Here is a 22,348-nt window from a genome sequence, read left to right on the forward strand (position 1 = left end):
CGGCGGCGGCGTGCGCGGGGGTCAGGCTGGTGAAGGCAGCGGACGGCGGGCGGCAGCCGTCATCGCCGCAGCCGGTAAAGGGCCACATGGTAGGGGCTGTGGTTTTTTTTCTCGATCGACAGGTTCGCTGTGTTGGTTTTTGGCGTAGGGTAAAGTTGTTATTGGAAGTGGTGGAGGAGAGCGAGATGATGAGGTCGTCGGAGGGGGACGAAATGGATGGCGCGTTTGCTGCTTTGCGCAAGCTCTCGCTAACCGTTGTCGTACAAGGCACGCCTGTGAAGCTGTGATGTGCGTTTGAGACTCCAAAGAGCCTTGCACAGGACGGTAAATATTATTATTTTTTGCGGCAAAAAAATTAGAAATAAGAGCAAATAAAGAAAAAAATTAAAAAGTAAAAGGGGCGAGAGGGAGACAAAAAAGGCTTGGGTGGTGATGAAACGAATGTAGAAACCAATGACGACGCCAGGAATGCCAGAGGCAATACTGGTGGGCAAGGGCGGGTAGCAAACGGCACCGCCTATATTAGGATGGCGGCTCGTGTTTTTTTGCCCAAGAAGAGAAAGCAGGCGGCTCGAAATCCGGATCAGTGTGACTGAACCGTATAGGCCATCACCTTGTTTGCTTGCGCGCTTTGCTTTGAGGCTGAAAACGGGTGACGAGATCGACAGCCCCAACAGCCTCGCTGCACGGAGTACCTGTCAGCTACCGGCTCAACAATCCCCCGCTCACTGCATTACGTTGCACATCAATCAATCAATGGTGTATTATTCCTTTTTGCATTTCACCAGTCTTTGCGATACATAGTCCCGCTTCCCCTCCCTTCGCTAGCTATCGCCGAGCAAACGTGCACTTGGGAGGGGAAAAATACCATCATCTTTCTTACTCTACTATGTTTCTTCATTATTATCAACTTGTTCCTCTCGAAAACTCCATGTATCCTTCTCGTCTCCTCTTCTATTTTTAATCCCTATCAATACAGTGCTAGGCTCTACCTGCGGCTGCTTATTTCATCACCCGCTTGGTAAACCATGTCTCACTCTGTTTGCATGCGGCTAGCTAGATCGGCAATCCTCGTCGCGCTGCATTTGGCCCCCATTCTCATCAATGCCAATGCCATTTTATGCAGTCAAATACGTAGTCATGACTTCACTAATGCCTATATACGAGGTAGTCGCTAGACTGCGTGAGCCACTCTCTCGTGTTCAAGCCAGCCCGGCGTGGCGTCTCGTAGACTAGAAGTCGCCACTGCCCAGATGTGCATGGTAGATTCAAAATAGTATTCAACTAGCAAAACAGCTCGTGTGCTGTATTAACATATCTTTGTTATCAATTGGTATAAACAAAACGTCTTTCGACTTGCTGGTGGGTGTGCTATTGGTACATCGACTCCCTGTCCTCGGCTTCGCATATTCGCTCTCTTTCAGTCATTATGCAACACCACCAAGCAACGACTTGTAGTCACAGGCCGCAGATTCAACGTTTCAGTTGCTGCTTTCCCCATGCTAGTGTAATTGTTGTGAACCAGCCCAGCTGAAGCATTTTCATGCTCTTCATCAACTCTTCGTGCTTGGTGCGCCGGTTCGCTATACCTCTGGTACGTGCAGTATGAACCATCGAGGGTTAACGCCACACAAGGCCGCGACCGGAACAGCCTTTACTCCCCAGGAACTATTTCCTTTTCCTTTCCCTCCACCTCACCATCCTAGGGAGAGGGCTTGTTGTCTGCCAAACCATCATCCTCCTCGTCTTCAACGTCCACACCTTGACGGAGAGCCTGCGCTTCACCGACCTCCATCTTGTGTAGTTGTTCAAGCTTCTGTTGTTGGTTGAGGGCTTGTGTACCAGACACAACGTCAAATTCCGCATCTTCTTCCTCTTCCTCATCCTCACTATTCATAGCACTACCAGGAGAAACATCACCCAGTGTCGGGCTCGTGGGCTCTTCACCAGTCTTCGACGAGGATGGTGCTGGCGACCGCGCTCGAAGGTAGTCGCTGGGGTTGATGGGCTTGATAGTCGGGTCAAATTTCGCTGGGAGACCAAGAACCTTGGCCACTTGGTGAGCCTCTTCATCTGGCGAGATTTGCGTCTCGAGCTCGTATGTGCTACTGGTTTCGCTGTCGGCCTCGTGTTTCCCTAGCGTCGCCGAGAGCATGCCCAAGTACGTCTGCCGGTTCGAGTCGTTGGCGCGCTTTACTTTCTTCTTGATGCGCTTCTCCGTGGGTCGCACAACGACGACCGGTACAGGCGAGTATTGTAGACAGTATTTCGAGAACGAGTTTCGGTTGTTGACGAGTCCCTGAATCCCACCCAGTGATCGGCCTCGGGTTCCGACAATCAGCATGGCCGGCTGATACATCTGAATCTGCAGCTTGTTAGTGACCTGTCCCGGCATGAAAGTGCCGACTATCGGAACTCACTAGTTTTTGAAAGGTCGCGTGCAGCTTGCCGACGGCGTATTCGAGTATGACGCTGACAGCCCGGTTGGCTCCATTCTTGGCTAGAATCCCTTGCATAACGTTTTTCGCATCTTCCTGGTATTGCTTATCGTTCATACGGACTTGGCCCTCTAGAACGCGCACGCACACGATCTCATCGCCATCATCGACCAGCTCGTCTAGCAGCCACTGTATGGCATAATCGGAATACGAGTTCTCATCCACGCCCACCATGAAACTGCGCGACCGTCGTCTAGCCTGGTAGCCCTTGTGCCTCACATTGAGGGTCAGCGATGTCGTGTTGTGTTTGGTGGCTTCTCCATTGGGCACATTATCGAAGCCGACGTGGTGCTGGAACCTGTCCCGAGGTGGCACGGTTAGCGATGACATGTCGCGCAAACGCAGCGGCGATGAAAGCCGGTAGAAATAGGATTTGAAGTATGGCGAGCAATCAAGTAATGGGGAGGGTGGCTGGCTTTGGAAGATGACGAGGATAAGAGGAAATCAGGCGGGAGAGGACAGCACTCCTGCCCCGGTGATGTGGGCACAGCGAGGCGAAGTGGCTACCTGCCGTCGACAGCCTGAGCAGCGGGGTAACTGCAATCGAAACTAGCACCAGACCAGCGCAGGCACTGCCAGTGTCGTCGCCACAGTAAAGATTTTTGGGGGGCAGTCGTGGGGCTAACAAAGCTTAAGCCGCCGCCAGTAGTGCAGGTCCGCCATCATGAGACGTGCAGTTGGGCCAAAGAACAGAAGAATGAAAAATCGGCTTCGCAAGTGTGTTGTAGTGAGGTGCGTGGCGAAATCGACTGACTGCGCCGACGGAGAGAAAAGAATCGATCAAGTCGCGACACTTGTCGCTCGGTCGTCCCAAGCCTGTCGCGCGGCTCTCCCCACGTGTGTGCACAAGATCATCGTGCGCCTGCAGATGCACGCAACCAGTCAAAAATGCATTACGCCTCTCTAGGCAGGTCATGAACAGGCTGTGCAGAGCGGGTTCATCCTGGGTCATTGAAGCACCCGCGACTCAGGATACACTCCACGCTCTCCACCCTTACCCGTCACCCTTATTTCGACCCAGCTTCACATCATGCACGAGATGAACATTAAACGACCAACTCTGTCATCGCCATCTCGCTTGAACCGTTGGCGCACTCGCGCTTCGTTGCCAGTGTCTCAGCCTTCTGAAACGCGGCGATCGCCGTGCCGGACTTCCGTGGATGGTCAACGCGCACCTGCAAAGGACGTGCTTTCATTGCAAATTGAAACAGGGTCAAGGACGTGACTGTGGAGAAGAAAAGGGAAAATTTGCACAGCATGATGGTATGCTGCTCCGACAAAAAGAAACAAAAAATCAACGAACCTTTCGGGAGGGGGTGAGCTCGCACGAATTCGCGCAGCGTGCTCTTGTAGTTCCAGACCATGCAAAGACGCAGAATACCGCGGGCGGCGAGACGAGACGGAAGATGTGGATGGCTTTCTGCCCAACGAAGCGACGCGGCCGGTATCCGTCTCGTTGGAGCTGCGTCGTGTTGGCAGCTCATCCTGGAACGAAATTGTCGACTCGCGGCGGCCGTCGCCTGATCCGTCCAGATGGTAAGACGGCGCCTCCTGTTCCTGGATCGAAGCCAGCTCCGTTTTGAGTGGCCCGACAGCGAAGTAGTCGGGCAGCATGCGCGCCCTGGGCGACATGTCAGGCCCGGGGCTGCGAATATCCTGCGGCGTTACCATCTTCAGCATCTTGGCGGCTGGGCGCGGACGCTTCGAAGAGAATAGAGTCACGTTGCTAGTTTCGCTGGTCAAGGTGCCGCACATGGATACGGGTGCTCGTTGAATGCGCACGGCGAAATGCAAAGGAAAGGTAGATGCAGATGCGTTTCCGAGGCAGAGGATCAGGGTCAGTTAAAGTCAATTCGGCCCACGATGCTAACTTTGGCGAGGCCCCCAACTGGGCCAAAGGGTCGGGCCTTGTTCGAGACAATGTTGCAGATGGCGTTGCCGACAGCGACTTTTTCGGCACAAAATTGCCGACCACGGAAGCACAGCGCCAAGGCACAGACCGTGCGTGCGTAGTGAATGCAGAGCCGGTTCGTATAATGGCCGTCTGAGATGAACAAACAAGACACGGGAATGCTGCGAAGCAGGGCTCAGGTCACAATGAGTGGCGATGACGTGTGAGACAGAGATAAGGCGAAGCTTCCCCAGACAGGAGCTGCACGTCGCCAGTAAGGTGGCGAGGAGCAAGATGAATGAGGAAAAGGGTTGGCGAGAATGCAAATATGCGACGTGATTGAATAGTATAGTAGCGTTCGAATGCAAGAGACGGCGGCGAGTTTGGAGGAATGAGCCCAGGGATGGCGAGTGGTGTCGTTGGTGTCCAGGCGGGAGCGCGTGGAGCAGAGGCTGGCCCTGGCAAGGGTAGTATTTAATCTGTCAAGGCGGGAGCGATGACAGTTGGCGTCTGAAATTTTTTCCACCAGAAAAAGAAATGAAGAATTCCGATGGAAATAGAAAATAAAATAAAAGGAGTCGGTCAAAAAAATCGTGCCGACCTGGCGACAAGGTATTGGCCACGAGGCGCTGCGAGGCTCTTCGATAGGTCTCTGACGACAGGGCCCCCTTCTGTGTAACGGTTAGCGATAAAATGTTACGGGCGCGGCTCTGCAGGGGAGTGGAAATAAGATGTAATGCAAGTGCTGTACGAATGTAGTTTTAAAGAGAAAAAAAGAGGATGAGGGCTCGGCGAAGGACCGGAGAAATAGAGCTGAAAGACTCAGGCAATCAACATACGAGGCACTGTCGCCAAGGCGCAGCCCGTAGGTACGGACGGAGTAGGGGAGGGGATGGATGCCCTTGTCAAGGCGGGCCGAGGATAGAAGGCTACCTAGTAGTTATTTGAGCCTAGAAGCTCAGGCGATTCTGTTTGTTGCTCTTTTTCTTTTCTTTTTCTTCTTCTTCCTTTTTATCCGCAGATTTCTGGCAATCCAGGCTGCCGGTATGAGGCCCTAGCAAGGTTGCAGTGCTAGCTGTGGATGATGCGAGTTGAGGGAGGAGGGGAGGCCGAAAGAGGGAGAGGGTTGTATTGGCCAAATAAGCATGTAAATGAATAGGTAGGTACCTAGGTAGCACCTTAGGTAGTGTGCCTGGAGCAGATGTGAATTGGTGTCCTACCTGGCAAGACAGCTGGCAGCTGGCAGCTTGCAGTGTAGAAAATCTGCCAGTTGGCGTGTTTGTTTGATAACGTCGCGTTTGCAAGCTTCTTCCTCTCACCACACAGTCTCTTTGTCAGTAGTAGTTATCAAGACGAGATGGCGACGGTGGGCTGTCTCGTGCTTTTTCTTCAAATGGGCGAGTTCCGGCGACGCAGGTAAAGGGGCTCCTCTTATGGCAATCTCCCGATTTCCCTGTGGTACGTTCCCGGCCGTCTGTTTTGTCTTGGTGCTAATATGGGCGACTAGGCGGGGATCCTGGCAGGTGGACGGACCCCAGATTCGGCGGCTTTTCAACCAACACGAAGAGATGGCTGTCGAAAGTTTGTGCGAGGCGGAACCGCAGGTGACACAGCTGCAGCCACGTCGCTGTCGTGAGTGCGACTGATTCAGTATTGTATACGGCGCACTTGTGAACACGATTCACAGGCGTAGGCAAAAGACCAAACAATGTTGGAGTTGGCGTCGACTGTGATGGTTGATGAAGAAAAAGCAACAGTGAAGCAACACCGCTCCCTCTCTCCCTGGACAAAGAGGGCACGGCAAGCAAAATAAGAACAGGCCGGCGAGGCCCCGCCTCTTCCCGCCAGTGTCCACGACAATGGGATTCTAGGCCGGTGTCCTGTGCAACCAAGTCACATACCAAGTTCAACAATAAGCATCATTCATCCATGCTAGTGCACTGCGCACGCCCACCGCGGCTCCGCGTTGGCTACCCGGCGCAGGGTTACAGGGGGCTGTTCAACCCGGGGAGCAGTTGTGCAGCCCATATGAGAGCAGAGAGAACTCGTGCGTAGGCCAACTTCAAAGCAGAACAACTGCGGCACATGCACGCGCTAACGAATTAAACCTCTTTCTAGCTCGCCGCTATCCTGGGCGGTGATGGATGTTGGCCGATGACGGCATTGAAAAAGCTGAGCAGCCTGCTGACTGCTTAACTAACCATTCACGACAGAAAATGAAAGAACAGAAAGCACAAGAGCATATTCCACTAGCGGCCGTGCCCTCTTCATCAAAATCACCCATGCCTTGACACCAGATGACTCGCCAGTGGCAGTGCAGTGCTCCTGGTACGATTGGGAGCAATATCAGAACATTGGGCTGCGATGCGACCCAGGACTAATCAAAGGTACTCGAGACATGGTTTTTTTCCCACAAGGCGGAGCGTCTGCCGTCGGCCCTAACAATGGCAAGCTGATAATCATGGTTATCCACTTCTGCATCGTATCATGGTGCTTGTAGTTGTGTTGTATGTATAGGAATCGCATTTGCCGCCGTCTATTACACGGATTATTTTACCCTCTCGGGACAGCCTTGTCGGGCCTGCCGCAGCAGGCAGCGCAAGCAATGCATGCATATCGAACAACTGCCCGGCTCAGCCATGACTTCCACATCTCAGCCTCGGCGCACAGCACACGACACGAAAAGATGGATTGCCACCAGTTTGGCTGGCCGATCCTCCCTTTTTTTTTACCGCTTGGCATCGCCCGCCTCGCCGCCAAAACAGAATGCGCGGCGCGGGCGGGCTCTTGGCACTGTCGGTCACGCGGCGTGGGACGGGCGAAGCCCCGTTGGCTGAAAAGACGGCGGCCTCTTCTCCTGCACCGTGTTTGCTTTCCCAGCCGGGATGCGAGAGGGGAAAGATGACCAAGAAGAGCTACGACATGGCAGTGGATTTTTTGGATCCCTAGACATAGATGATTTCATCTGCATCTCGGGAGGAGTCGGCGGCGCTGACTGGCCGCTATCGAGGACAATGGAGCTGCAGCGCCGCGTTGCTGAAGCACCAGTAGGAAGCTTCTTTATCACAGCCTAGTTATTCCAGCACACCCTCCCCAGAAAGCGCCCCCTCCCCCCCTGCTTTTGGTGCCATCCAAAGACAGAAGAGAGGTTAACCTTGTTGCCAGCCGCCAGCCACCGCCTACAGTATACAAAGCAAAAAGGAAACAGTGGCGTTCCAGGCCTTACAGCCCCCCTGTCACCGCTATTGACATGGGGGTGCGAGCGCGCCGTGTGTGCGACATTGGAAAACGGCTTTGCCACCACACAACGTTCCCTGTGCCGTTGAGTCACCACTTTACGGATATTGGGTAATTATCACGTACAGCTGACAACTGCGGAGGTGCATATGAAAAGCTCCGTCAGAAACGCTATTTTAATAATCATTCTAACAAAGTCCTAGGCCTACTATATTCTACAAAACAAATGCGTACGCCGGATCTACACAACGTTGTCATGAACCCAATACAGCCAATACAGCCTGTACTACAAATTACGCACGCCAGACTTTTGGCAAGTTCGTGAACTCTTCCTCTCGGATGGGCGCATTATCAAGCCGGCCGTTCGAGCCTTCTGGGCCAGCCCCATCAGCTAAATAGGTTCCCCTCCTTCAAAGGAAACGTGTTTCCGAAGGTGATGCACTGGCCTGCCAAGCATCGCCGGCGCCCGCAGCTGACCAACCCCTCGCCCTGCGATGTACTCGCTACGCTCAGGGCTTACCAGTCGAGTACATGGCGCTGTACGAATTAGCAACAACAAGCCGGCTTCATCCTTGTTCCCTCCCCACGCATCCATCCGTCGGAGCCTCACACCACACCCTTCGCCTGCAAGTTTGGGGGCCAGCCCCGGCTGTTTATCTGGTTTGGCTTTTTTTGACATCTCGGGCACCGGTAGTAGTAATAGATGTGCGCGCCGCGGCGACGAAGGCGCGCACACCACGCCTTCATGTACATGCAGGACTTGGCGATAACATGCGGTGTGAGCTGGCCAGAAAAGTTGACTGAGACGAATGCAATCATCGGCATTTCCATTTGCTGTACTACTGCGGCACAAAGGCTCTGGTTCGTTGAATCAGCGCTCTGCTCTTCCCGACTGCACCTCCCCGATATGGCATGTCACATCGACGGCCGCTCTCCCGCCGGAGGAGGGGTCGTCTGCGTGGGGTTTGGCGACATCAAGTCTCCAGCTTTGCGGCGCTTGGCAAACCCAAAACCACTGAACATGCATCGAGGCAATTCCTGGGCAAGCCCTGGTCTCGGGAACCGAGTAAGCATCCTGCCTTGTGTCGCCTATCATTGCCATTTCCGCGCCGAGCGCTGCATCTTCCGCAAGACTGTGCTCACCTACCCCGCGCGGAAACAGTCACAATGCGGAAACCATTTGTAAATTTAATCCCTTTTTTTGTAGTATTCGGAAACGCCTAAATTCTAGCATTGTACGTAATCATCAATGTCGGCAGGGGAAAATGCCCCAGCATCCTCCCATTTTCTTTCCTGTCCGTCTGTACATCATAACCCGTTTCTTTTCAGCTCTATGCGCAGTTTTCTTCTTTTCTCCATCACCTGCTCCGGTTCGCAATATTAAAAAGGACAGAAAATTCAGGCCTCAACTCCGTGACGCCAGTGCCATGCAGCCCCAGTCGACTTGTGACCCCCACATCCACTGAACTGTGATCCAGGCTCCTAACCCTTTGACGAGGTGAATCCGCCTGCGTTGGATGTATACATCCGAGGGTCTCGTGTAGAATGTCTGCAAAGACGGGAAGAAAGTTTTGTCGCTCAAAATGTAAATCTGGTTCCAGCTTGGCTACCCATGTATGCAGGCCTTAGTTATAGGTGCGGGACAGGTTGCGGAGGTACCAGTCTACAAGCTTACGGCCGACCTTGGCCTCGGAAATGTGAATGAGGTCTCCCTGCAGAGCGTAGTCGAGATCGCTGACGTTGACGAGCTCGCCGTCGAGCAGGCCCTGGTCTTGCCAGCGCAGCTGCTTGGTGCGCTGCTTGGTGACCATGAGCCACGAGCGGAGCTCGTCGGGCGTGACCTCGAGGAAGCCGGCGAGCTTGTGGAGGTCCATGGTGGTGTACAGACGGAGGTACGACTTGATGGTGGGGCTCCACATGTTGGTCTTGACCTCGTCCATGAAGACGGCGAGGTGGTGCTCGACGGGGTCCAGGTTGGCCTCGGGGTTCTCAAAGTCGGGGACGACGGGGGAGATGAACTTGGGGCAGGCGGCGCGGAAAAGCTCTTCAAAGATGGGGAGGGACTCGGGGCCACCGCGCTGCAGCTTGAGCAGCTGGTCGCCGTACTTTTCGCGGAGAGCGCTGTGGATGGTATCGTCCAGGCGGGTGGGGTGGAAGGCGACGCAGATGGCGATGAGCGCGTACATTTGCTCGTTCTTCTTGGTGATGGAGTCGTACTGCGCGTTCTTCTGGAAGTTCTTGGTCCGCGACACGTAAATAAGGATGTGGCTGAACATGCGGATGGCATCGGCGTAGCGGTGCATCATCATGTACGAGAAGCCGACGTAGTAGTAAGTGGTGAAGTGGGCGGCCATGACGCGGGCAAACATGGCCTTTTTGTTGAGCTCAATGTCGTCGAGCGTCTTGAGGGCCAGCCCGAAGTCGCCCATCAGGCAGTGGACGCGCAGGAGACCAATGATGGAGAAGTAGCCGAGCATGCGGTACAGGTTCTTGGAGCCGTACTCGCCAGCAACGGCCATGGGATCCTCGTTACGCTTCATGGCGGCCAGCTGCTCGGTGATCTGGGACCGTTGGATCAAGGAGTACAGGACGTTGAGGACGCTGTAGCAACCCCAGGTGTTGGGGTTCTCCTTGAGGATTTGGAGCTCCTCGTCGTTGTTGGCCTGACGGGCCAGTCGCAGCCTGTACGAGGAAAATGTGTTGAACTGGTAGATGAACTCGTCAATCACGTCCCAAGCCCAGTAGTACTAGTAGCGTGTTAGTTTTTGTCTGAAAACTCCGACAGCAGCCCTCGGGTTCTGTGACTGGGGTACGAACCGAAGGGGGCTCGAGATCGACGGGACCGTCCGAATTGAGGATGAAGTGGAACAAGCTGCAGTATGAGTCGTAGCTCTGGAACTTGACCTCGAGCGGCGCGGAAAAGTCGAGGGGTTGGGCCGCCTGGACGAGGCGAGCCTGGATGTCGTCGGTCTGGGGGACGCTGTTGGTCTGGCTGAGCTCCTCGCCGTCCTCGTACTGGACCTGCTCGCGGTAGTCGTTGACGAGGGACTCCTCCTCGACGTCACTGTCGACGTCAATCGCGCGTGGGGGCGCGGCTTTGTAGGTAGCCATGCTGGGCAGTTGACAGGGATAAAGGGTTCGCAGAGCGCTCGTCGTGGTCGTCTGCGTCGAGCTGTCGAGTCGAGCCGTGGGATTCGCGGGACGGATGAGGGGCACGCAATCGAAATTTTGCGCTTCGTGAGAGGGGCCCGCGATCTTTGGCCGCGAAATTTCGTGCCTTGTTAGGGCTTGTGGTGCGAATATTTGCTTAGCCCCCATAACTAAGATGCCTAGTTGCATATCTAATGCGTATATCGAGCGCCATGTTGGTGGGGCGCCTCAAACGTTGAAGCGGGGCGAGAGTCTGTGACAGTACATTGGAGCAAGTTGACTTGTATAACTTTTCCCAAACGAGAACTTTTTCTGCATCCATCATTCTGACGAATTGTGCTAGCTCCCTTAGCAACAGTCAGACACTCGGAAGCTTTCCTGTGATTTGTGGTGGGTGGTTATTTGGGCTTTCTGGTGGGGAAGTTTAATAAAGAGTCATCGACGGATGACAAACTCTTGGACCGCGCGCCTGCAGCTAGCTTAAAGGTAACCATTTACAGTTTTCACTTCTGGACAAGGCTTGGCTCGTATATCTAAGCGACCATTTCCAAACTTCTTGACTCTCATTTGAACCATTCTTTGTTTAGCGGTTTCGCATATTTTCCCACTCACCTTGTTCGCGCCATAAGCCGTCGTTATGCCTGTTGTCACACCTGAAAAGCTTGCAGGCCTGCAACAGCAGTCTGAAGATATTCGCAATGTCAGTAGCAGCCGTGACAGAAAATAGACCATAAGCTCACGTTCTCTCAGATATGCATCCTAGCCCATGTTGATCATGGCAAAACTTCTCTCACAGACGCCCTCTTGGCGACAAACGGCATCATCTCACCAAAGCTTGCCGGTAAAATTAGATACCTGGATTCCAGACCCGATGAGCAGTCAAGAGGCATCACTATGGAATCTTCCGCCATTTCGTTATACTTTTCCATGCTCCGGAGATCAGCGCCAGACGCTACACCGGAGCCCAAAGAATACCTCATCAACCTCATCGACTCTCCTGGCCACATCGACTTCAGCAGTGAAGTATCCACAGCATCGCGCCTTTGCGACGGCGCAGTCATTCTTGTTGACGCAGTAGAGGGAGTTTGCAGTCAGACAGTCACTGTTCTCCGCCAAGCATGGATGGAAAAGCTGAAGCCGCTTCTGGTCATAAACAAGATGGACCGATTAGTGACCGAGCTAAAAATGACGCCAAACGAGGCTTTTCTTCATCTCAACAAACTCTTGGAGCAGGTAAATGCGGTTCTCGGTAGCTTCTTCCAGGGTGAACGAATGGAGGAGGATCTCAACTGGAGAGAAAAGATGGAAGAGCGTGTTAACGCTGCCGCTGCCGCCAAAGCTTCCAACAATGACGACAACACCGACTCTATCGATCTGGAGTTTGAAGAAAAGGACGATGAGGACATTTACTTTGCGCCAGAGAAGAACAACGTCATTTTCAGCACAGCTACAGACGGTTGGGCGTTTACCTGTCGCCAGTTTGCCAGTCTCTACGAAAACAAGCTCGGCATCAAGCGTGGTACTCTTGAAAAGGTTCTCTGGGGAAATTTCTATTTGGATCCCAAGACGAAAAAGATACTGGGACCAAAGCATCTCAAAGGCCGCAACCTCAAGCCCATGTTTGTACAGCTGGTTCTCGAGCCTGTCTGGACCGTGTATCAGGCTACTACTGGCGGTGACCATGGCAAAGGCGACCCATCACTTTTAGAAAAGGTCATCAAGTCTCTCAACATCAGCATCCCACCGCACGTCCTCAGAGCTCGCGACCCTCGACTTCTTCTTACGACTGTCTTTGCCTCTTGGTTACCACTTTCCACCGCACTTTTAGTTTCCGTCATTGAATCGTTACCGTCACCGCCCACCGCGCAACGAGAACGTATTCCTGCGGTCTTGGACAGCTCCCCGGGCGCCGCAAGCATCGATCCCACGATTCGCGATGCAATGACGACATTCAAGCACGGAAAGTCCGACCCTGTAGTGGCATACGTCAGCAAAATGGTTTCAATGCCCGAGAGCGAGCTTCCCGAGAACAAGCGCAAGCCTGGACAGATGACCGGTGAGGAGGCGCGAGACCTGGCGAGAAAGAAGCGAGCCGAAGCCGCACGAGCCCAGGCCGCTTTGGAAGCAAACGGAAGCGGACTTGATTCTCTGACCCGGGCGCTTGGAGACGCCAGTCTCGACGAACACGCGCCTGATGCCGAGGAGAGGGAAAATGATCCCGAGCACCTCATTGGATTCGCCCGGATCTACTCGGGTACCATCTCTGTCGGCGACAAGCTATTTGTTGTGCCACCAAAGTGGTCCCCGGCTGAGCCCAACGTCGAGCCGAAGCCTCAAGAAATCGAAGTCAAGGGCTTGTACATGCTCATGGGCAGAAGCTTGGAGGCTCTGACATCTGTTCCTGCCGGCGTGGTCTTTGGCATCGCTGGTCTTGAAGGCAAGATACTCAAATCTGGAACTCTTTGCAGCAAGCTTGATGGCGCGGTCAACCTTGCTGGCGTCAGTATGGCTGGCCAGCCCATTGTGCGTGTGGCTTTGGAACCCGTCAACCCCGGCGACCTGGACAAGATGATTGAGGGCCTGCGCCTGCTCGTCCAGAGTGACCCGTGTGCCGAATATGAACAGTTTGACAGCGGAGAGCACGTCCTTCTTACTGCCGGCGAACTTCACCTCGAGCGCTGCTTGACAGATCTGAAGGAACGCTTCGCACGCTGCGAGATTCAAGCCGGCGCCCCCATCGTACCGTATCGGGAGACTATTGTTCGCGCGGACGAGATGAAGCCGCCTGTGAACAAGGAGCTCGGTCGCGGTGTCGTCGTGACGGATACCAGCTCCAAGCAGGTCACCTTGTCCATTCGCGTGCGCCCTCTGCCTGAAAACGTCACTGATTTCCTCAAGAAGAATGGCGACTCGATCAAGAAGGTGTACAATGAGCGTTGGCAACTGAATACTGGAGATGACGTTGAGAGCACTGCAGAATCCATCGCCGTTGACCCCACCATCACGTCACACACGTTGTTGTCTGCGGATGAACTCAAGAAGCAGCTCCAAAACGAACTAGAAACAGGCAAGGGACGCGATGTCTGGAGGAATGTCGTCGATCGCATTGCTGGATTCGGGCCTAGACGGACGGGTCCCAACTTGCTTATTGACGCTACCAAGGATAGTGTCTTGCCTCGCGTATTTGCGCCGGTAGACTCCAAAGACGCGCCTCCAGCTGTCGACGAAGCCTCGCTACCTAGCCACTTGGCCGACAAAATTACCTACGCGTACCAACTCTTCCTTGCGCAGGGGCCGCTCTGCAGCGAGCCCATCCAGGGTGTTGCCGTCATTGTGGAGGACGTCACCCTGAACCTTGCCCAAGACGACACGCCGGCGCGGGACAAGCTGGGCCGCCTCACGGGCGAAGTCATCAAAGCCTTCCAGTCCGGCGTGCGCGTCGGTTTCCTGGACTGGTCGCCGCGGCTCCTGCTGGCCATGTACAGTGTGGAGATCCAGGCGTCGACGGACGTGCTGGGCCGTGTGTACGACGTGCTCACCCGACGCCGCGGCCGCGTCGTCTCGGAGACGATGAAGGAGGGCACCCCCTTCTTCACCATCCAGGCGCTGCTGCCCGTCGCCGAGAGCTTTGGCCTGGCCGACGAGATGCGCAAGCGCACCAGCGGCGCCGCGCAGCCGCAGCTCATCTTTGCCGGCTTTGAGATCCTCGACGAGGACCCGTTCTGGGTGCCCTTTACCGACGACGACCTCGAGGACCTGGGCGAGCTGGCGGACAAGGAAAACGTGGCCAAGCGCTACATGGATGCCGTGCGCAGGAAAAAGGGTCTGCTGGTCGAGGGACGCAACGTGGCGACGGATGCAGAGAAGCAAAAGACGCTCAAGAGATAGACATTGGATAAACCTTAGATGGGCGGACGACAACGGGCGATGGCGGCGGGCGGGGGATGAGGCGCGACGCCTTTTGCATGTCCCGCCTCTGCAGCCTCTTTTTTTTTTTTTTCGCGGTGACACAGGAAAATGCAACATTCAAAAAAAGGTTGATAAATCGGGAACTTTGTTTTTGTCTTCTGTGACTAGCCGCAAGCTATGGGTAGGCGGCGTGCCGAGCGCCTTGTGACACTTGTCATTGCACGGTTTTCAAGGAGAGCGCTCCAACTGTTGGGAGTGACAAAAGCCAAAGAGAAAACTGTAAAGAGTCATACCAGCCAAAGAGACAGCGCGACGCCCAACTAGAAGTGACACCAGCCCAAAGAGAGAATGCCGACTACTAGGAGTGACACTCGCTGTAGTCACTCTTCCACCTTTTGTTCCTTGCCTAGTCAGATGCCGGCAGCCGTGACGCAAGGCGTCTAATTCTGAAGCGGAGTACACACAAAGGCAAAGGCTGCGAGGGAAGCTGACAGCAAGGCTGGGTTGGCTCGAGTCCAACGTCAGTACAAATAGAGGCGTCGTTTCCAAACCTGCTTCCCTCCTTTCCGAAGCAATTCATCCAGTCACACCTCCAAGCTTCTCATTACGCAAACATGGACTGCAAAATACGCTGCGCGGCAGCCCTCGCGCACATGGAGGGTGTCTTAGGGCTGCCCTTTCCCAACGACGCGCATCACTTTGCGCTGCCCACCCTCGAGCGACGGCTGGCCGCCATCGAGCGCGAAATTGGCGGCATCACATCGCCGCCGCCGTCCGAGACCTTTTCCTGGAACGGCCTGGTGTGGCGCCTCTGGCGCGCGCGCTCGTACAGCGGCGCGCTCAACGACATTGAGCCGATCAGTGAGTCCTACATTCGCGAAATGGCGGGTACGCTGGCGCCCGACGTCACCGTGGCCCACCTGATGCGCGCGGCCGACAGCGTCGCGCCAGTCATGCCGCCGCTGCGGTGCACGCGCGGTGGCGGGAAGAAGAAGAAGAAGAAGCAGCAGCAGCAGCAACAAGAACAACAGCCCGGCAGCGGGGAGGCCGCGGCCGACGATGAGTGCAACGATTGCATGCTCGCGGCGGTGCAGAAGCTGGCGTTCGTCGCCGGCCTCTTCGGGATACATCCGACGTTTGACGTCTTGTCCAAAAATTCCGGATACGCGTTTGCGTGGTGCGTCACGATTGAGGCGGAAAAGCGAGTCCGGAGACTGTTTGACAGCGCCGGTTCTGAGGAGCCCCTCTATTCCACCACGTCGGCCCGGGAAGAAGACCGGGACGCTCAGGATACCTTTTTCTACAGCGCTTCCCAGAACGGCGCCGCCCGAGAAGCTCCCCGAGCCCGTGCCACGTCACGCAGGCCATACAATGTCCCTCGCAGCAACGACAGAGGCGCTGCCCGGGCGTCAGCCCAATTCCATTCTCCGCTGAGCGACTTGGTCCATGGCGATGCTCGGTACACCAACGGCGAGGGACCTGCACGGCCAACAGCCAAGGTCCGTTCCCCGATGAGCATATTTTTCGACGAACTTCCTCCTCCTGCCAACGGCGAAGATGCTGACCGGGTGGCAGCCCAGGGCCGCTCCCCACCGAGCCTACTAAGAGGCGATCACTTTGATGGCAGCGGCGGAGACGTGCACCGTCGTCGGAACCCCACGACAGATGATGATTCTCGTAGCAATGTCGGGGGCGCTGTACATAATGATGACAACAGAAAAGAGGCAGCCAGGCCCGACTATGCAGCCCGTCGAAACTCGTACAGCGGCATCGGCCGAGGATCCCCTGCCCATCAACCATCTCATCGAGAGAGGGATCGAGCGGAGACGCCGGATCGGTACTACCCCCCCAGAGCCGATCTCAATCGGAACCGCCCCCAGAAAGCCTCGTACAATGAAAATCACCCCTTGAGAGGCACAACCAACTGCCACAGCCACCTGAGAGCCGCTTCCAGCCCAACTATGGACCAGGCATCGACGCCGCACCAAGGCAACCGTCCCACGTTTCCATCCCGCCTAAACACCAGTCATCCGGTAGCACACAAGGAAAGCAGCGCCTTGGGGGCTGCCTCTAACCAGAACGTGAACCGCGCATCGGCGTCTGTGAACCGACAAAGCAACCCTCCTCAGGTCCAATTCACCGACAACACGAAGCAGGCGCCGCCGCCGCTTGAAAACAGCCCGCAAAATGCTGATTCTTACCCAACGACGAAACATGCCTCAGGGCGCAGTCGAAGCAACGGCGGCCAAAATGACCCATCCAACCAAACAATCTCGCAGGTGGGAGAGTTTGACTTTGGTATCTCTCCGGTGAATGTGAGCGATGACAGCGTCGGTCCCGAACAAGTACGCCACTATAACATCCCTCGGCATGTCGCCAATGACCATGGTCGTCAAAGAAGTGATCCGGATCCCATCAGTGCTCCAACTTCCGGGATCCCTCCTCCGGAGAATCACAACACGGCCCCGCGGCCGCCCCGCCCCAATCCCCTCAGAATGCACGACACCAGCCGGCCTGAGCCTCCCGCGCGGGGTCGCAAGTCTAAAAAGTCCGGCTGTGGTACGAGGCTAGGGTTTTGGCGTGTTGGCAGGTCCAAGAGAACCTGACGTGGGGAGAGTGCGGTGTAGACGGAGCCGGCTGAGAAGAGGCGAGGTCGGTTCGGTTGGGCATCTTTCGAGGTGGCGTTGGGTCAAGATATGTGTGGGTATGGGCCTGGAATAGCATTTGGCAGTAAACTAGCACTTTTCTTCTTTTGCAATTGGCTGCTCACTTGCTTAAAATTGAATCTCTTTCTTTGTTTCGACTTGCTTCGTGTGATGTGGTTTCACATCATACCGCCGTAGCATCAAGGTGGACCGTAAAAGATGGCAGCAGCCGCAGCACCTACGACTTTTCCGAGGGTGTTAGTTGCCCACATCAGGCAGTTGGCGCCATGAAGTGGTGGCGCACAATGAGCGCTGCATTAGGCGTGGCCGAGACTCGCAGATGCAGTATTACCCCGGAGCCTTGCTGCCCAAGTCAATAGTTGTAACTAATGGAATGAAATGGCCACGCCATTTCTGTGTGCTGGCGTATCAAGTTGACTTTTTGTTGGCCACTCTTGTATCGCCATCTCACATTTCCATCTCACCTTCTTACGCAGTCTCCCCTCCAGAGCGATAGCACGATGGAGATTGTGCAGCCCAGTGTGCCATCTTGATTCTGCCTGCCTCGAAGGGTGGCATAGATCTCCGCTAGCGAATACCACCCACGACTATTACGTGGCCAATATTGAAGAAGGTACCACGGTTCGTGAACGCTCAGTCGGCATCAAATCGCCGCCTCCTCTCGAGACGTTGTCGCGGAATGGGTGTGGCGGGTGCGGTACAATAAGAGAGTCCACGGCATATAGTGTCCTCCAGCTAGCAGTAGCTGGTGAGATTTCCTGGCTCTTTCTGCTCTCCCTGGACCATGGCCGTGGTCTATGCCTTCGCGGCCGAGGTATCGTCGTGGCCAAGAGCCGTCCTCATCGCAAGCGGCCGCGATGGCACCACCCCCTCCAAGTTGGTTGGCGCCACCTGTTCCTCCTGGCTATAATGTCGCGCATGGCCCGATCGGACACAAGGAGGTGAGGAGGGGTGCGTTGACTGCGCGCGCATTGCGCAAGCACCGGGTAGGGAGCCCGCGAATCGGCCTACGTGGCTGAGCAGGCTATGGTTCTGGCGCTCGAAAAAGGCCAAGGCAAGCAAGCGGCATTGCAGCAGCCGCGAGATCATTGATTGAGCGAGATGCAGAGATTGCGTTGGGCAGGCGAGGCAGGCAAGCAGGTTAGGCATAGGTACACAGTCACGGGTGGTGGGGTCTGGGCAGGAGAGGGGTGAATACGTCAACGGGTCATCAGAACAAGCATATCTGAATTAGAGCTAAAAGGAGCTAAAAATAACGTTATTCATTGGTACTCAAGTACTTGAACAAAAAATCACTGACTAGGTATTTGCTTTTTACGTCACGTCACCTATTGCATGTCTCCCCAGGTGGGCAATCATTGGTGGCGATTTAACTGCACTCCAGCCGCATGATGCATCTATCCTTTGTGCCCCCCCCCCGCGACTTTTCCACCCTCCGCCATTCCCCGGCATACAGGGCCAAGACGCCACTGGCTTTCGATATCACACTTGACGCGATTTCCTGTATTACCATGCCCGTATCACCAGGAAAAGGATCGTTCGCGAGTGGGAAACGAGAGAGACGAACAAGAAGTCGGCCGATGGCGTGGATGTCGAAAAAAATGGGCCCAAGGGTTTGTGCAGGGTAAGTGGAGCCCTCGGGAAACAAACAGCCCAAAGCCCAAAGAGGGCAGAACAGAAGACGGAAGAGCACGTTATTATTAACTAGTAACGTTGGTTAGTACGGAGTAACTGCCTAGTTATTAGCAGTTAGGCGGGAAACTCCAAGGCAGGCAGGCAGGCAAGAGCTCCCTCCCAGTCTCTGCCTGGCTCTTGAAGGAATCAGGCAACAGAGCGCAGGCCGAGTGACAAGAAAAAGAATAAGAAACCCCACGTCACTTGTCTTGGTCTGCTGTCTTCTCCTGCGACCCCCAAGTCACCAACCCACACTTCCCCGTCCTACACTCGACTATTGGTACCACTGCTCTAAAAAACTTGGATAATTTTCGTCGCTTCTTCATCCTCTTCACATCGCATCTTTGCACATCTGTTCTTTATTCCGCATTCTATCTTCATTTGCTCTTTGCATTTTCTTCTCAACATTCATTTTCCCTTGCTTTTTGTACCCATACTTACTTTACTGTTGTTGGGTCCGAGAACCGGTCCCTCCAGTCTTGTGACCACCAACCTGCGACCGCACCGACCAAGACCATCACCTCGCCACCAACGCATCGTCGCCGTTAGACGCGCCCTCGCTACCCGTCCCTCCACCGCACAACAACAACATAGCCCGTCGACGTTGAAGCGCATTAGGGCGCACATCCAATCCGTGCCCCAAAATTCGCCACCGCGCCGGGCGCACCAGTGCCGACTCCTACCATCCGTCACCATCCGTCACCATGCCTCTCCTCGGCGGCAAAGGCAACAAGTTCAAGGTCGACCCGCCCAAGATCCGCATCGAAAAGGTCACAGTCGAGCGGCCCGCGCCCAAGCCCAAACCCAGGCCGCAAGCCGCCCTCTCCAAGGCCTCGTCCTCGTCGTCGCGCTCCCCGTCCGTTCACCGATCCTCGCCCAAACCCGCCACGCCCCGGCAAAAGAGCCATTCACCGTACCCGTCGTCATCGTCAGACGAGCGCCGTCTCGAACGCAAGCGCAAGGCCGCCACCACCCCGGTCCGCAAATCCCCCGTTGCTGAGCGCGTCACCTTTGACAAGGACAGCGACAACGAGGACGATGGCTGGATGAGCCTCGACACCCGCAAGCGCCCGCGCAAGGGTCAGGAGCAGGACCTGGTCGACCCCAACCGCCAGATCCGCGATATTGATGCCTACGAGGAGCCCGAGGCCGGTCTCAAGTTCGTTCACGCTGTCCACGTTGCCTCGTTAGAGACCAAGTGCGTCCCGGTCATGGGGGCTCAAAAAGAGGATGTTGCAATAGAGATACAATATCCGAGCCCTCAACCGAGGGAAAGGTATGTTGCCACCCGGCTTGGCCGCCTACAGCCTGTCTGGTATTCCTCTATCCATTCTTGACTGACAACTCAACTCTGTAGATTCGAACTAGTATGGGGCAAAGATAAGATTGACGCGGTACAGGCTAGCATCCGTATCGTGCAACTTGTCGCCGAGACATACCTCACCGAAGAAGAGGCCGAGCCCTTTACCAACCAAAACGGCGGGCTTATTCGACGACTCGAAAAGGCTTCCAACAGAAATATCCAGGACTTGGCAGGTTTCAAAGCCGCCATCCACGAGTACAACCAGATCATCCAAAACCTCGTCGAGGACGGCATCGTTGCCAAGAACATTGACAAATTACGCGAACTACCCGCCCACCTCGTTGCCTTCATCCTCGACCAAATATACGACCGAACAGTCGCTCCTCACGTCGAGCTCCTCTCCAAGTACGAGAACGGTACCGACTATGTATACGGCGAGCTGCTGCACCCCTTTATCACCAAGCTGTTGGTTGAGCAGCTCAAGATGCGCTCAGACCAGGTTTTTGTTGACCTGGGGTCCGGCGTCGGTAACGTGGTGTTGCAAGCGGCCCTCGAGGTTGGCTGCGAGAGTATAGGCTGCGAGATGATGGAAAACGCCTGCAAGCTGGCCGACGACCAGAACCGCGAGTTCAAGTCGCGGTGCAAGCTGTGGGGTATTCTCCCCGGCCGGACGCACCTCGAAAGGGGCGACTTTCGAAAGAACGCCGTCATCCACGACGCCCTAAAGCGGGCCGATGTGGTGCTCGTAAACAATAAAGCGTTTACGTCGCAGCTCAACGACGACCTGGTGCGCATGTTTCTGGACCTCAAGAGCGGGTGCAAGATTATTTCGTTGCGGTCGTTTGTGACGGACGGCCACAGCCACAACATCAACGACGTCGGCAGCACGATATTAGACGTGGAGGAGTGTGCCTACCCCGAGGGGTTCGTCAGCTGGACGAATGCCGGGGGGCCATATTACATTTCCACGCGAAAGTAGACTGCTCCGGCTCGTCTGTTGATGTTTGATGTTTGTTTTTTGCTGTGTTCTGGTAGGTAGGAAAGGCGCGCCGGGGTTCTTGTGCTTTTAAAGGATGGAACTTTTTTGTGGTAGCGGGACTGCATACAAATAAAAACTCCTCATTCACCTTGGAAACTGATGTTTGTCGTGTGTGCTGGGACGTGTGTTCGTAATCGTGATAATGTGCAGGTCGTAGCTTGGATAACAAGAGAGGACGAATCATCTTGAGCCAGGCTCGTTGGCGAGATTCATGGCGTCAGCTTCTTGCGCCATGCGCTTCATCCAGCGGTCGACAAGCTCCTTGTTTTCCTTCTTCACCTTGTCTCTCTCCTTTTCCGCGACGGAGACTTGGAGGTTGAGCGTAATCATTTCGTCTTGTACTTGCTAAGAAAAGCCCAACGATTAGAACACGCACAGACCCCCAAAAAGTCAGCACCGCTGTAGTTACCTCGACAAGCTTGCGCTTCTCGCGCAGCTCGAACTCGCGGTCCTTGAGCCTCGTCGTGAGCGCCGTCCGGTCCGCCGTCAGGCTGCGGACAGACCGCGCGTCCTCCTTGGTCTTGGACCGCAGCTTGGCGAGCTCCTCCTCGGCGGCGCGCAGGCGCGTCTCGGTCGTGCCCTTGGAGCGCAGCGCCTCGGCCAGGTCGTGCCGCAGCTGCGCCGTCTCCCCCGTGTCGGCGGTGCTGTTCGCGGCGCCGCCAGCCGCGTTCTTCTGGGGTGGCTTGCCGGAGGATGCGAGCTGGGCTTCTAGGGAGGAGCGCTCGGCTTCCAAGGCGGATATTCGATCCGCCATTTGCGAACCTGACATCCCCCGCAGAGCATCAGTATATGTAGTTTCTCATGATGGGGGTTTGTCGCTCGGATGATGTCTCGTACACGTCTGTACCAGCTCCATATTCACCGGGGTGTTCATCTCGGAATCCCGGAGGGATATGAGGTACTCCTCCCTCCAGTTTGGCATTTTGGATAATTTTTATCGGCGGCGGCTGCGTGTCATGTCAAGAAAGGGAGCTGGGTTTC

At 55.2% G+C, this 22,348-nt stretch overlaps 6 protein-coding genes across 6 annotated transcripts; 3 read left to right on the forward strand and 3 right to left on the reverse strand.

Annotated features, from left to right (window-relative positions):
• Window positions 1-1,702: 1,702 nt before the first annotated feature.
• CCM_06777 (universal stress protein family domain protein) lies at window positions 1,703-4,178 on the reverse strand (the record flags this gene model as incomplete). The annotated part of the gene is made up of 3 exons (XM_006671915.1): window positions 1,703-2,365; window positions 2,421-2,796; window positions 3,802-4,178. The coding sequence occupies 3 exons, from the start codon at window positions 4,176-4,178 to the stop codon at window positions 1,703-1,705; spliced, it is 1,416 nt and encodes a 471-aa protein (XP_006671978.1).
• Window positions 4,179-8,984: 4,806 nt separating this feature from the next.
• Window positions 8,985-10,965, reverse strand: CCM_06778 (eukaryotic translation initiation factor 3; the record flags this gene model as incomplete). The annotated part of the gene is made up of 3 exons (XM_006671916.1): window positions 8,985-9,175; window positions 9,302-10,373; window positions 10,444-10,965. The coding sequence occupies 3 exons, from the start codon at window positions 10,963-10,965 to the stop codon at window positions 8,985-8,987; spliced, it is 1,785 nt and encodes a 594-aa protein (XP_006671979.1).
• Window positions 10,966-11,413: 448 nt separating this feature from the next.
• On the forward strand, window positions 11,414-14,664 carry CCM_06779 (elongation factor 2; the record flags this gene model as incomplete). Its single annotated transcript, XM_006671917.1, has 2 exons — window positions 11,414-11,476; window positions 11,527-14,664. The coding sequence occupies 2 exons, from the start codon at window positions 11,414-11,416 to the stop codon at window positions 14,662-14,664; spliced, it is 3,201 nt and encodes a 1,066-aa protein (XP_006671980.1).
• A 635-nt stretch (window positions 14,665-15,299) lies between these two features.
• Window positions 15,300-18,447, forward strand: CCM_06780 (uncharacterized protein; the record flags this gene model as incomplete). Its single annotated transcript, XM_006671918.1, has 5 exons — window positions 15,300-17,267; window positions 17,313-17,385; window positions 17,529-17,702; window positions 17,872-18,292; window positions 18,342-18,447. 5 exons carry the CDS (start codon window positions 15,300-15,302, stop codon window positions 18,445-18,447), a joined length of 2,742 nt encoding a protein of 913 aa, XP_006671981.1.
• Window positions 18,448-19,729: 1,282 nt separating this feature from the next.
• CCM_06781 (Histone methylation DOT1) lies at window positions 19,730-21,307 on the forward strand (the record flags this gene model as incomplete). Its single annotated transcript, XM_006671919.1, has 2 exons — window positions 19,730-20,301; window positions 20,383-21,307. 2 exons carry the CDS (start codon window positions 19,730-19,732, stop codon window positions 21,305-21,307), a joined length of 1,497 nt encoding a protein of 498 aa, XP_006671982.1.
• A 240-nt stretch (window positions 21,308-21,547) lies between these two features.
• Window positions 21,548-22,289, reverse strand: CCM_06782 (autophagy protein Apg16, putative; the record flags this gene model as incomplete). The annotated part of the gene is made up of 3 exons (XM_006671920.1): window positions 21,548-21,712; window positions 21,744-22,129; window positions 22,205-22,289. The coding sequence occupies 3 exons, from the start codon at window positions 22,287-22,289 to the stop codon at window positions 21,548-21,550; spliced, it is 636 nt and encodes a 211-aa protein (XP_006671983.1).
• Between the last annotated feature and the right edge of the window lie 59 nt (window positions 22,290-22,348).

Source organism: Cordyceps militaris (genome assembly GCF_000225605.1).
Source record: "Cordyceps militaris CM01 unplaced genomic scaffold CCM_S00005, whole genome shotgun sequence".
NCBI classification, from domain to species: domain Eukaryota; kingdom Fungi; phylum Ascomycota; class Sordariomycetes; order Hypocreales; family Cordycipitaceae; genus Cordyceps; species Cordyceps militaris.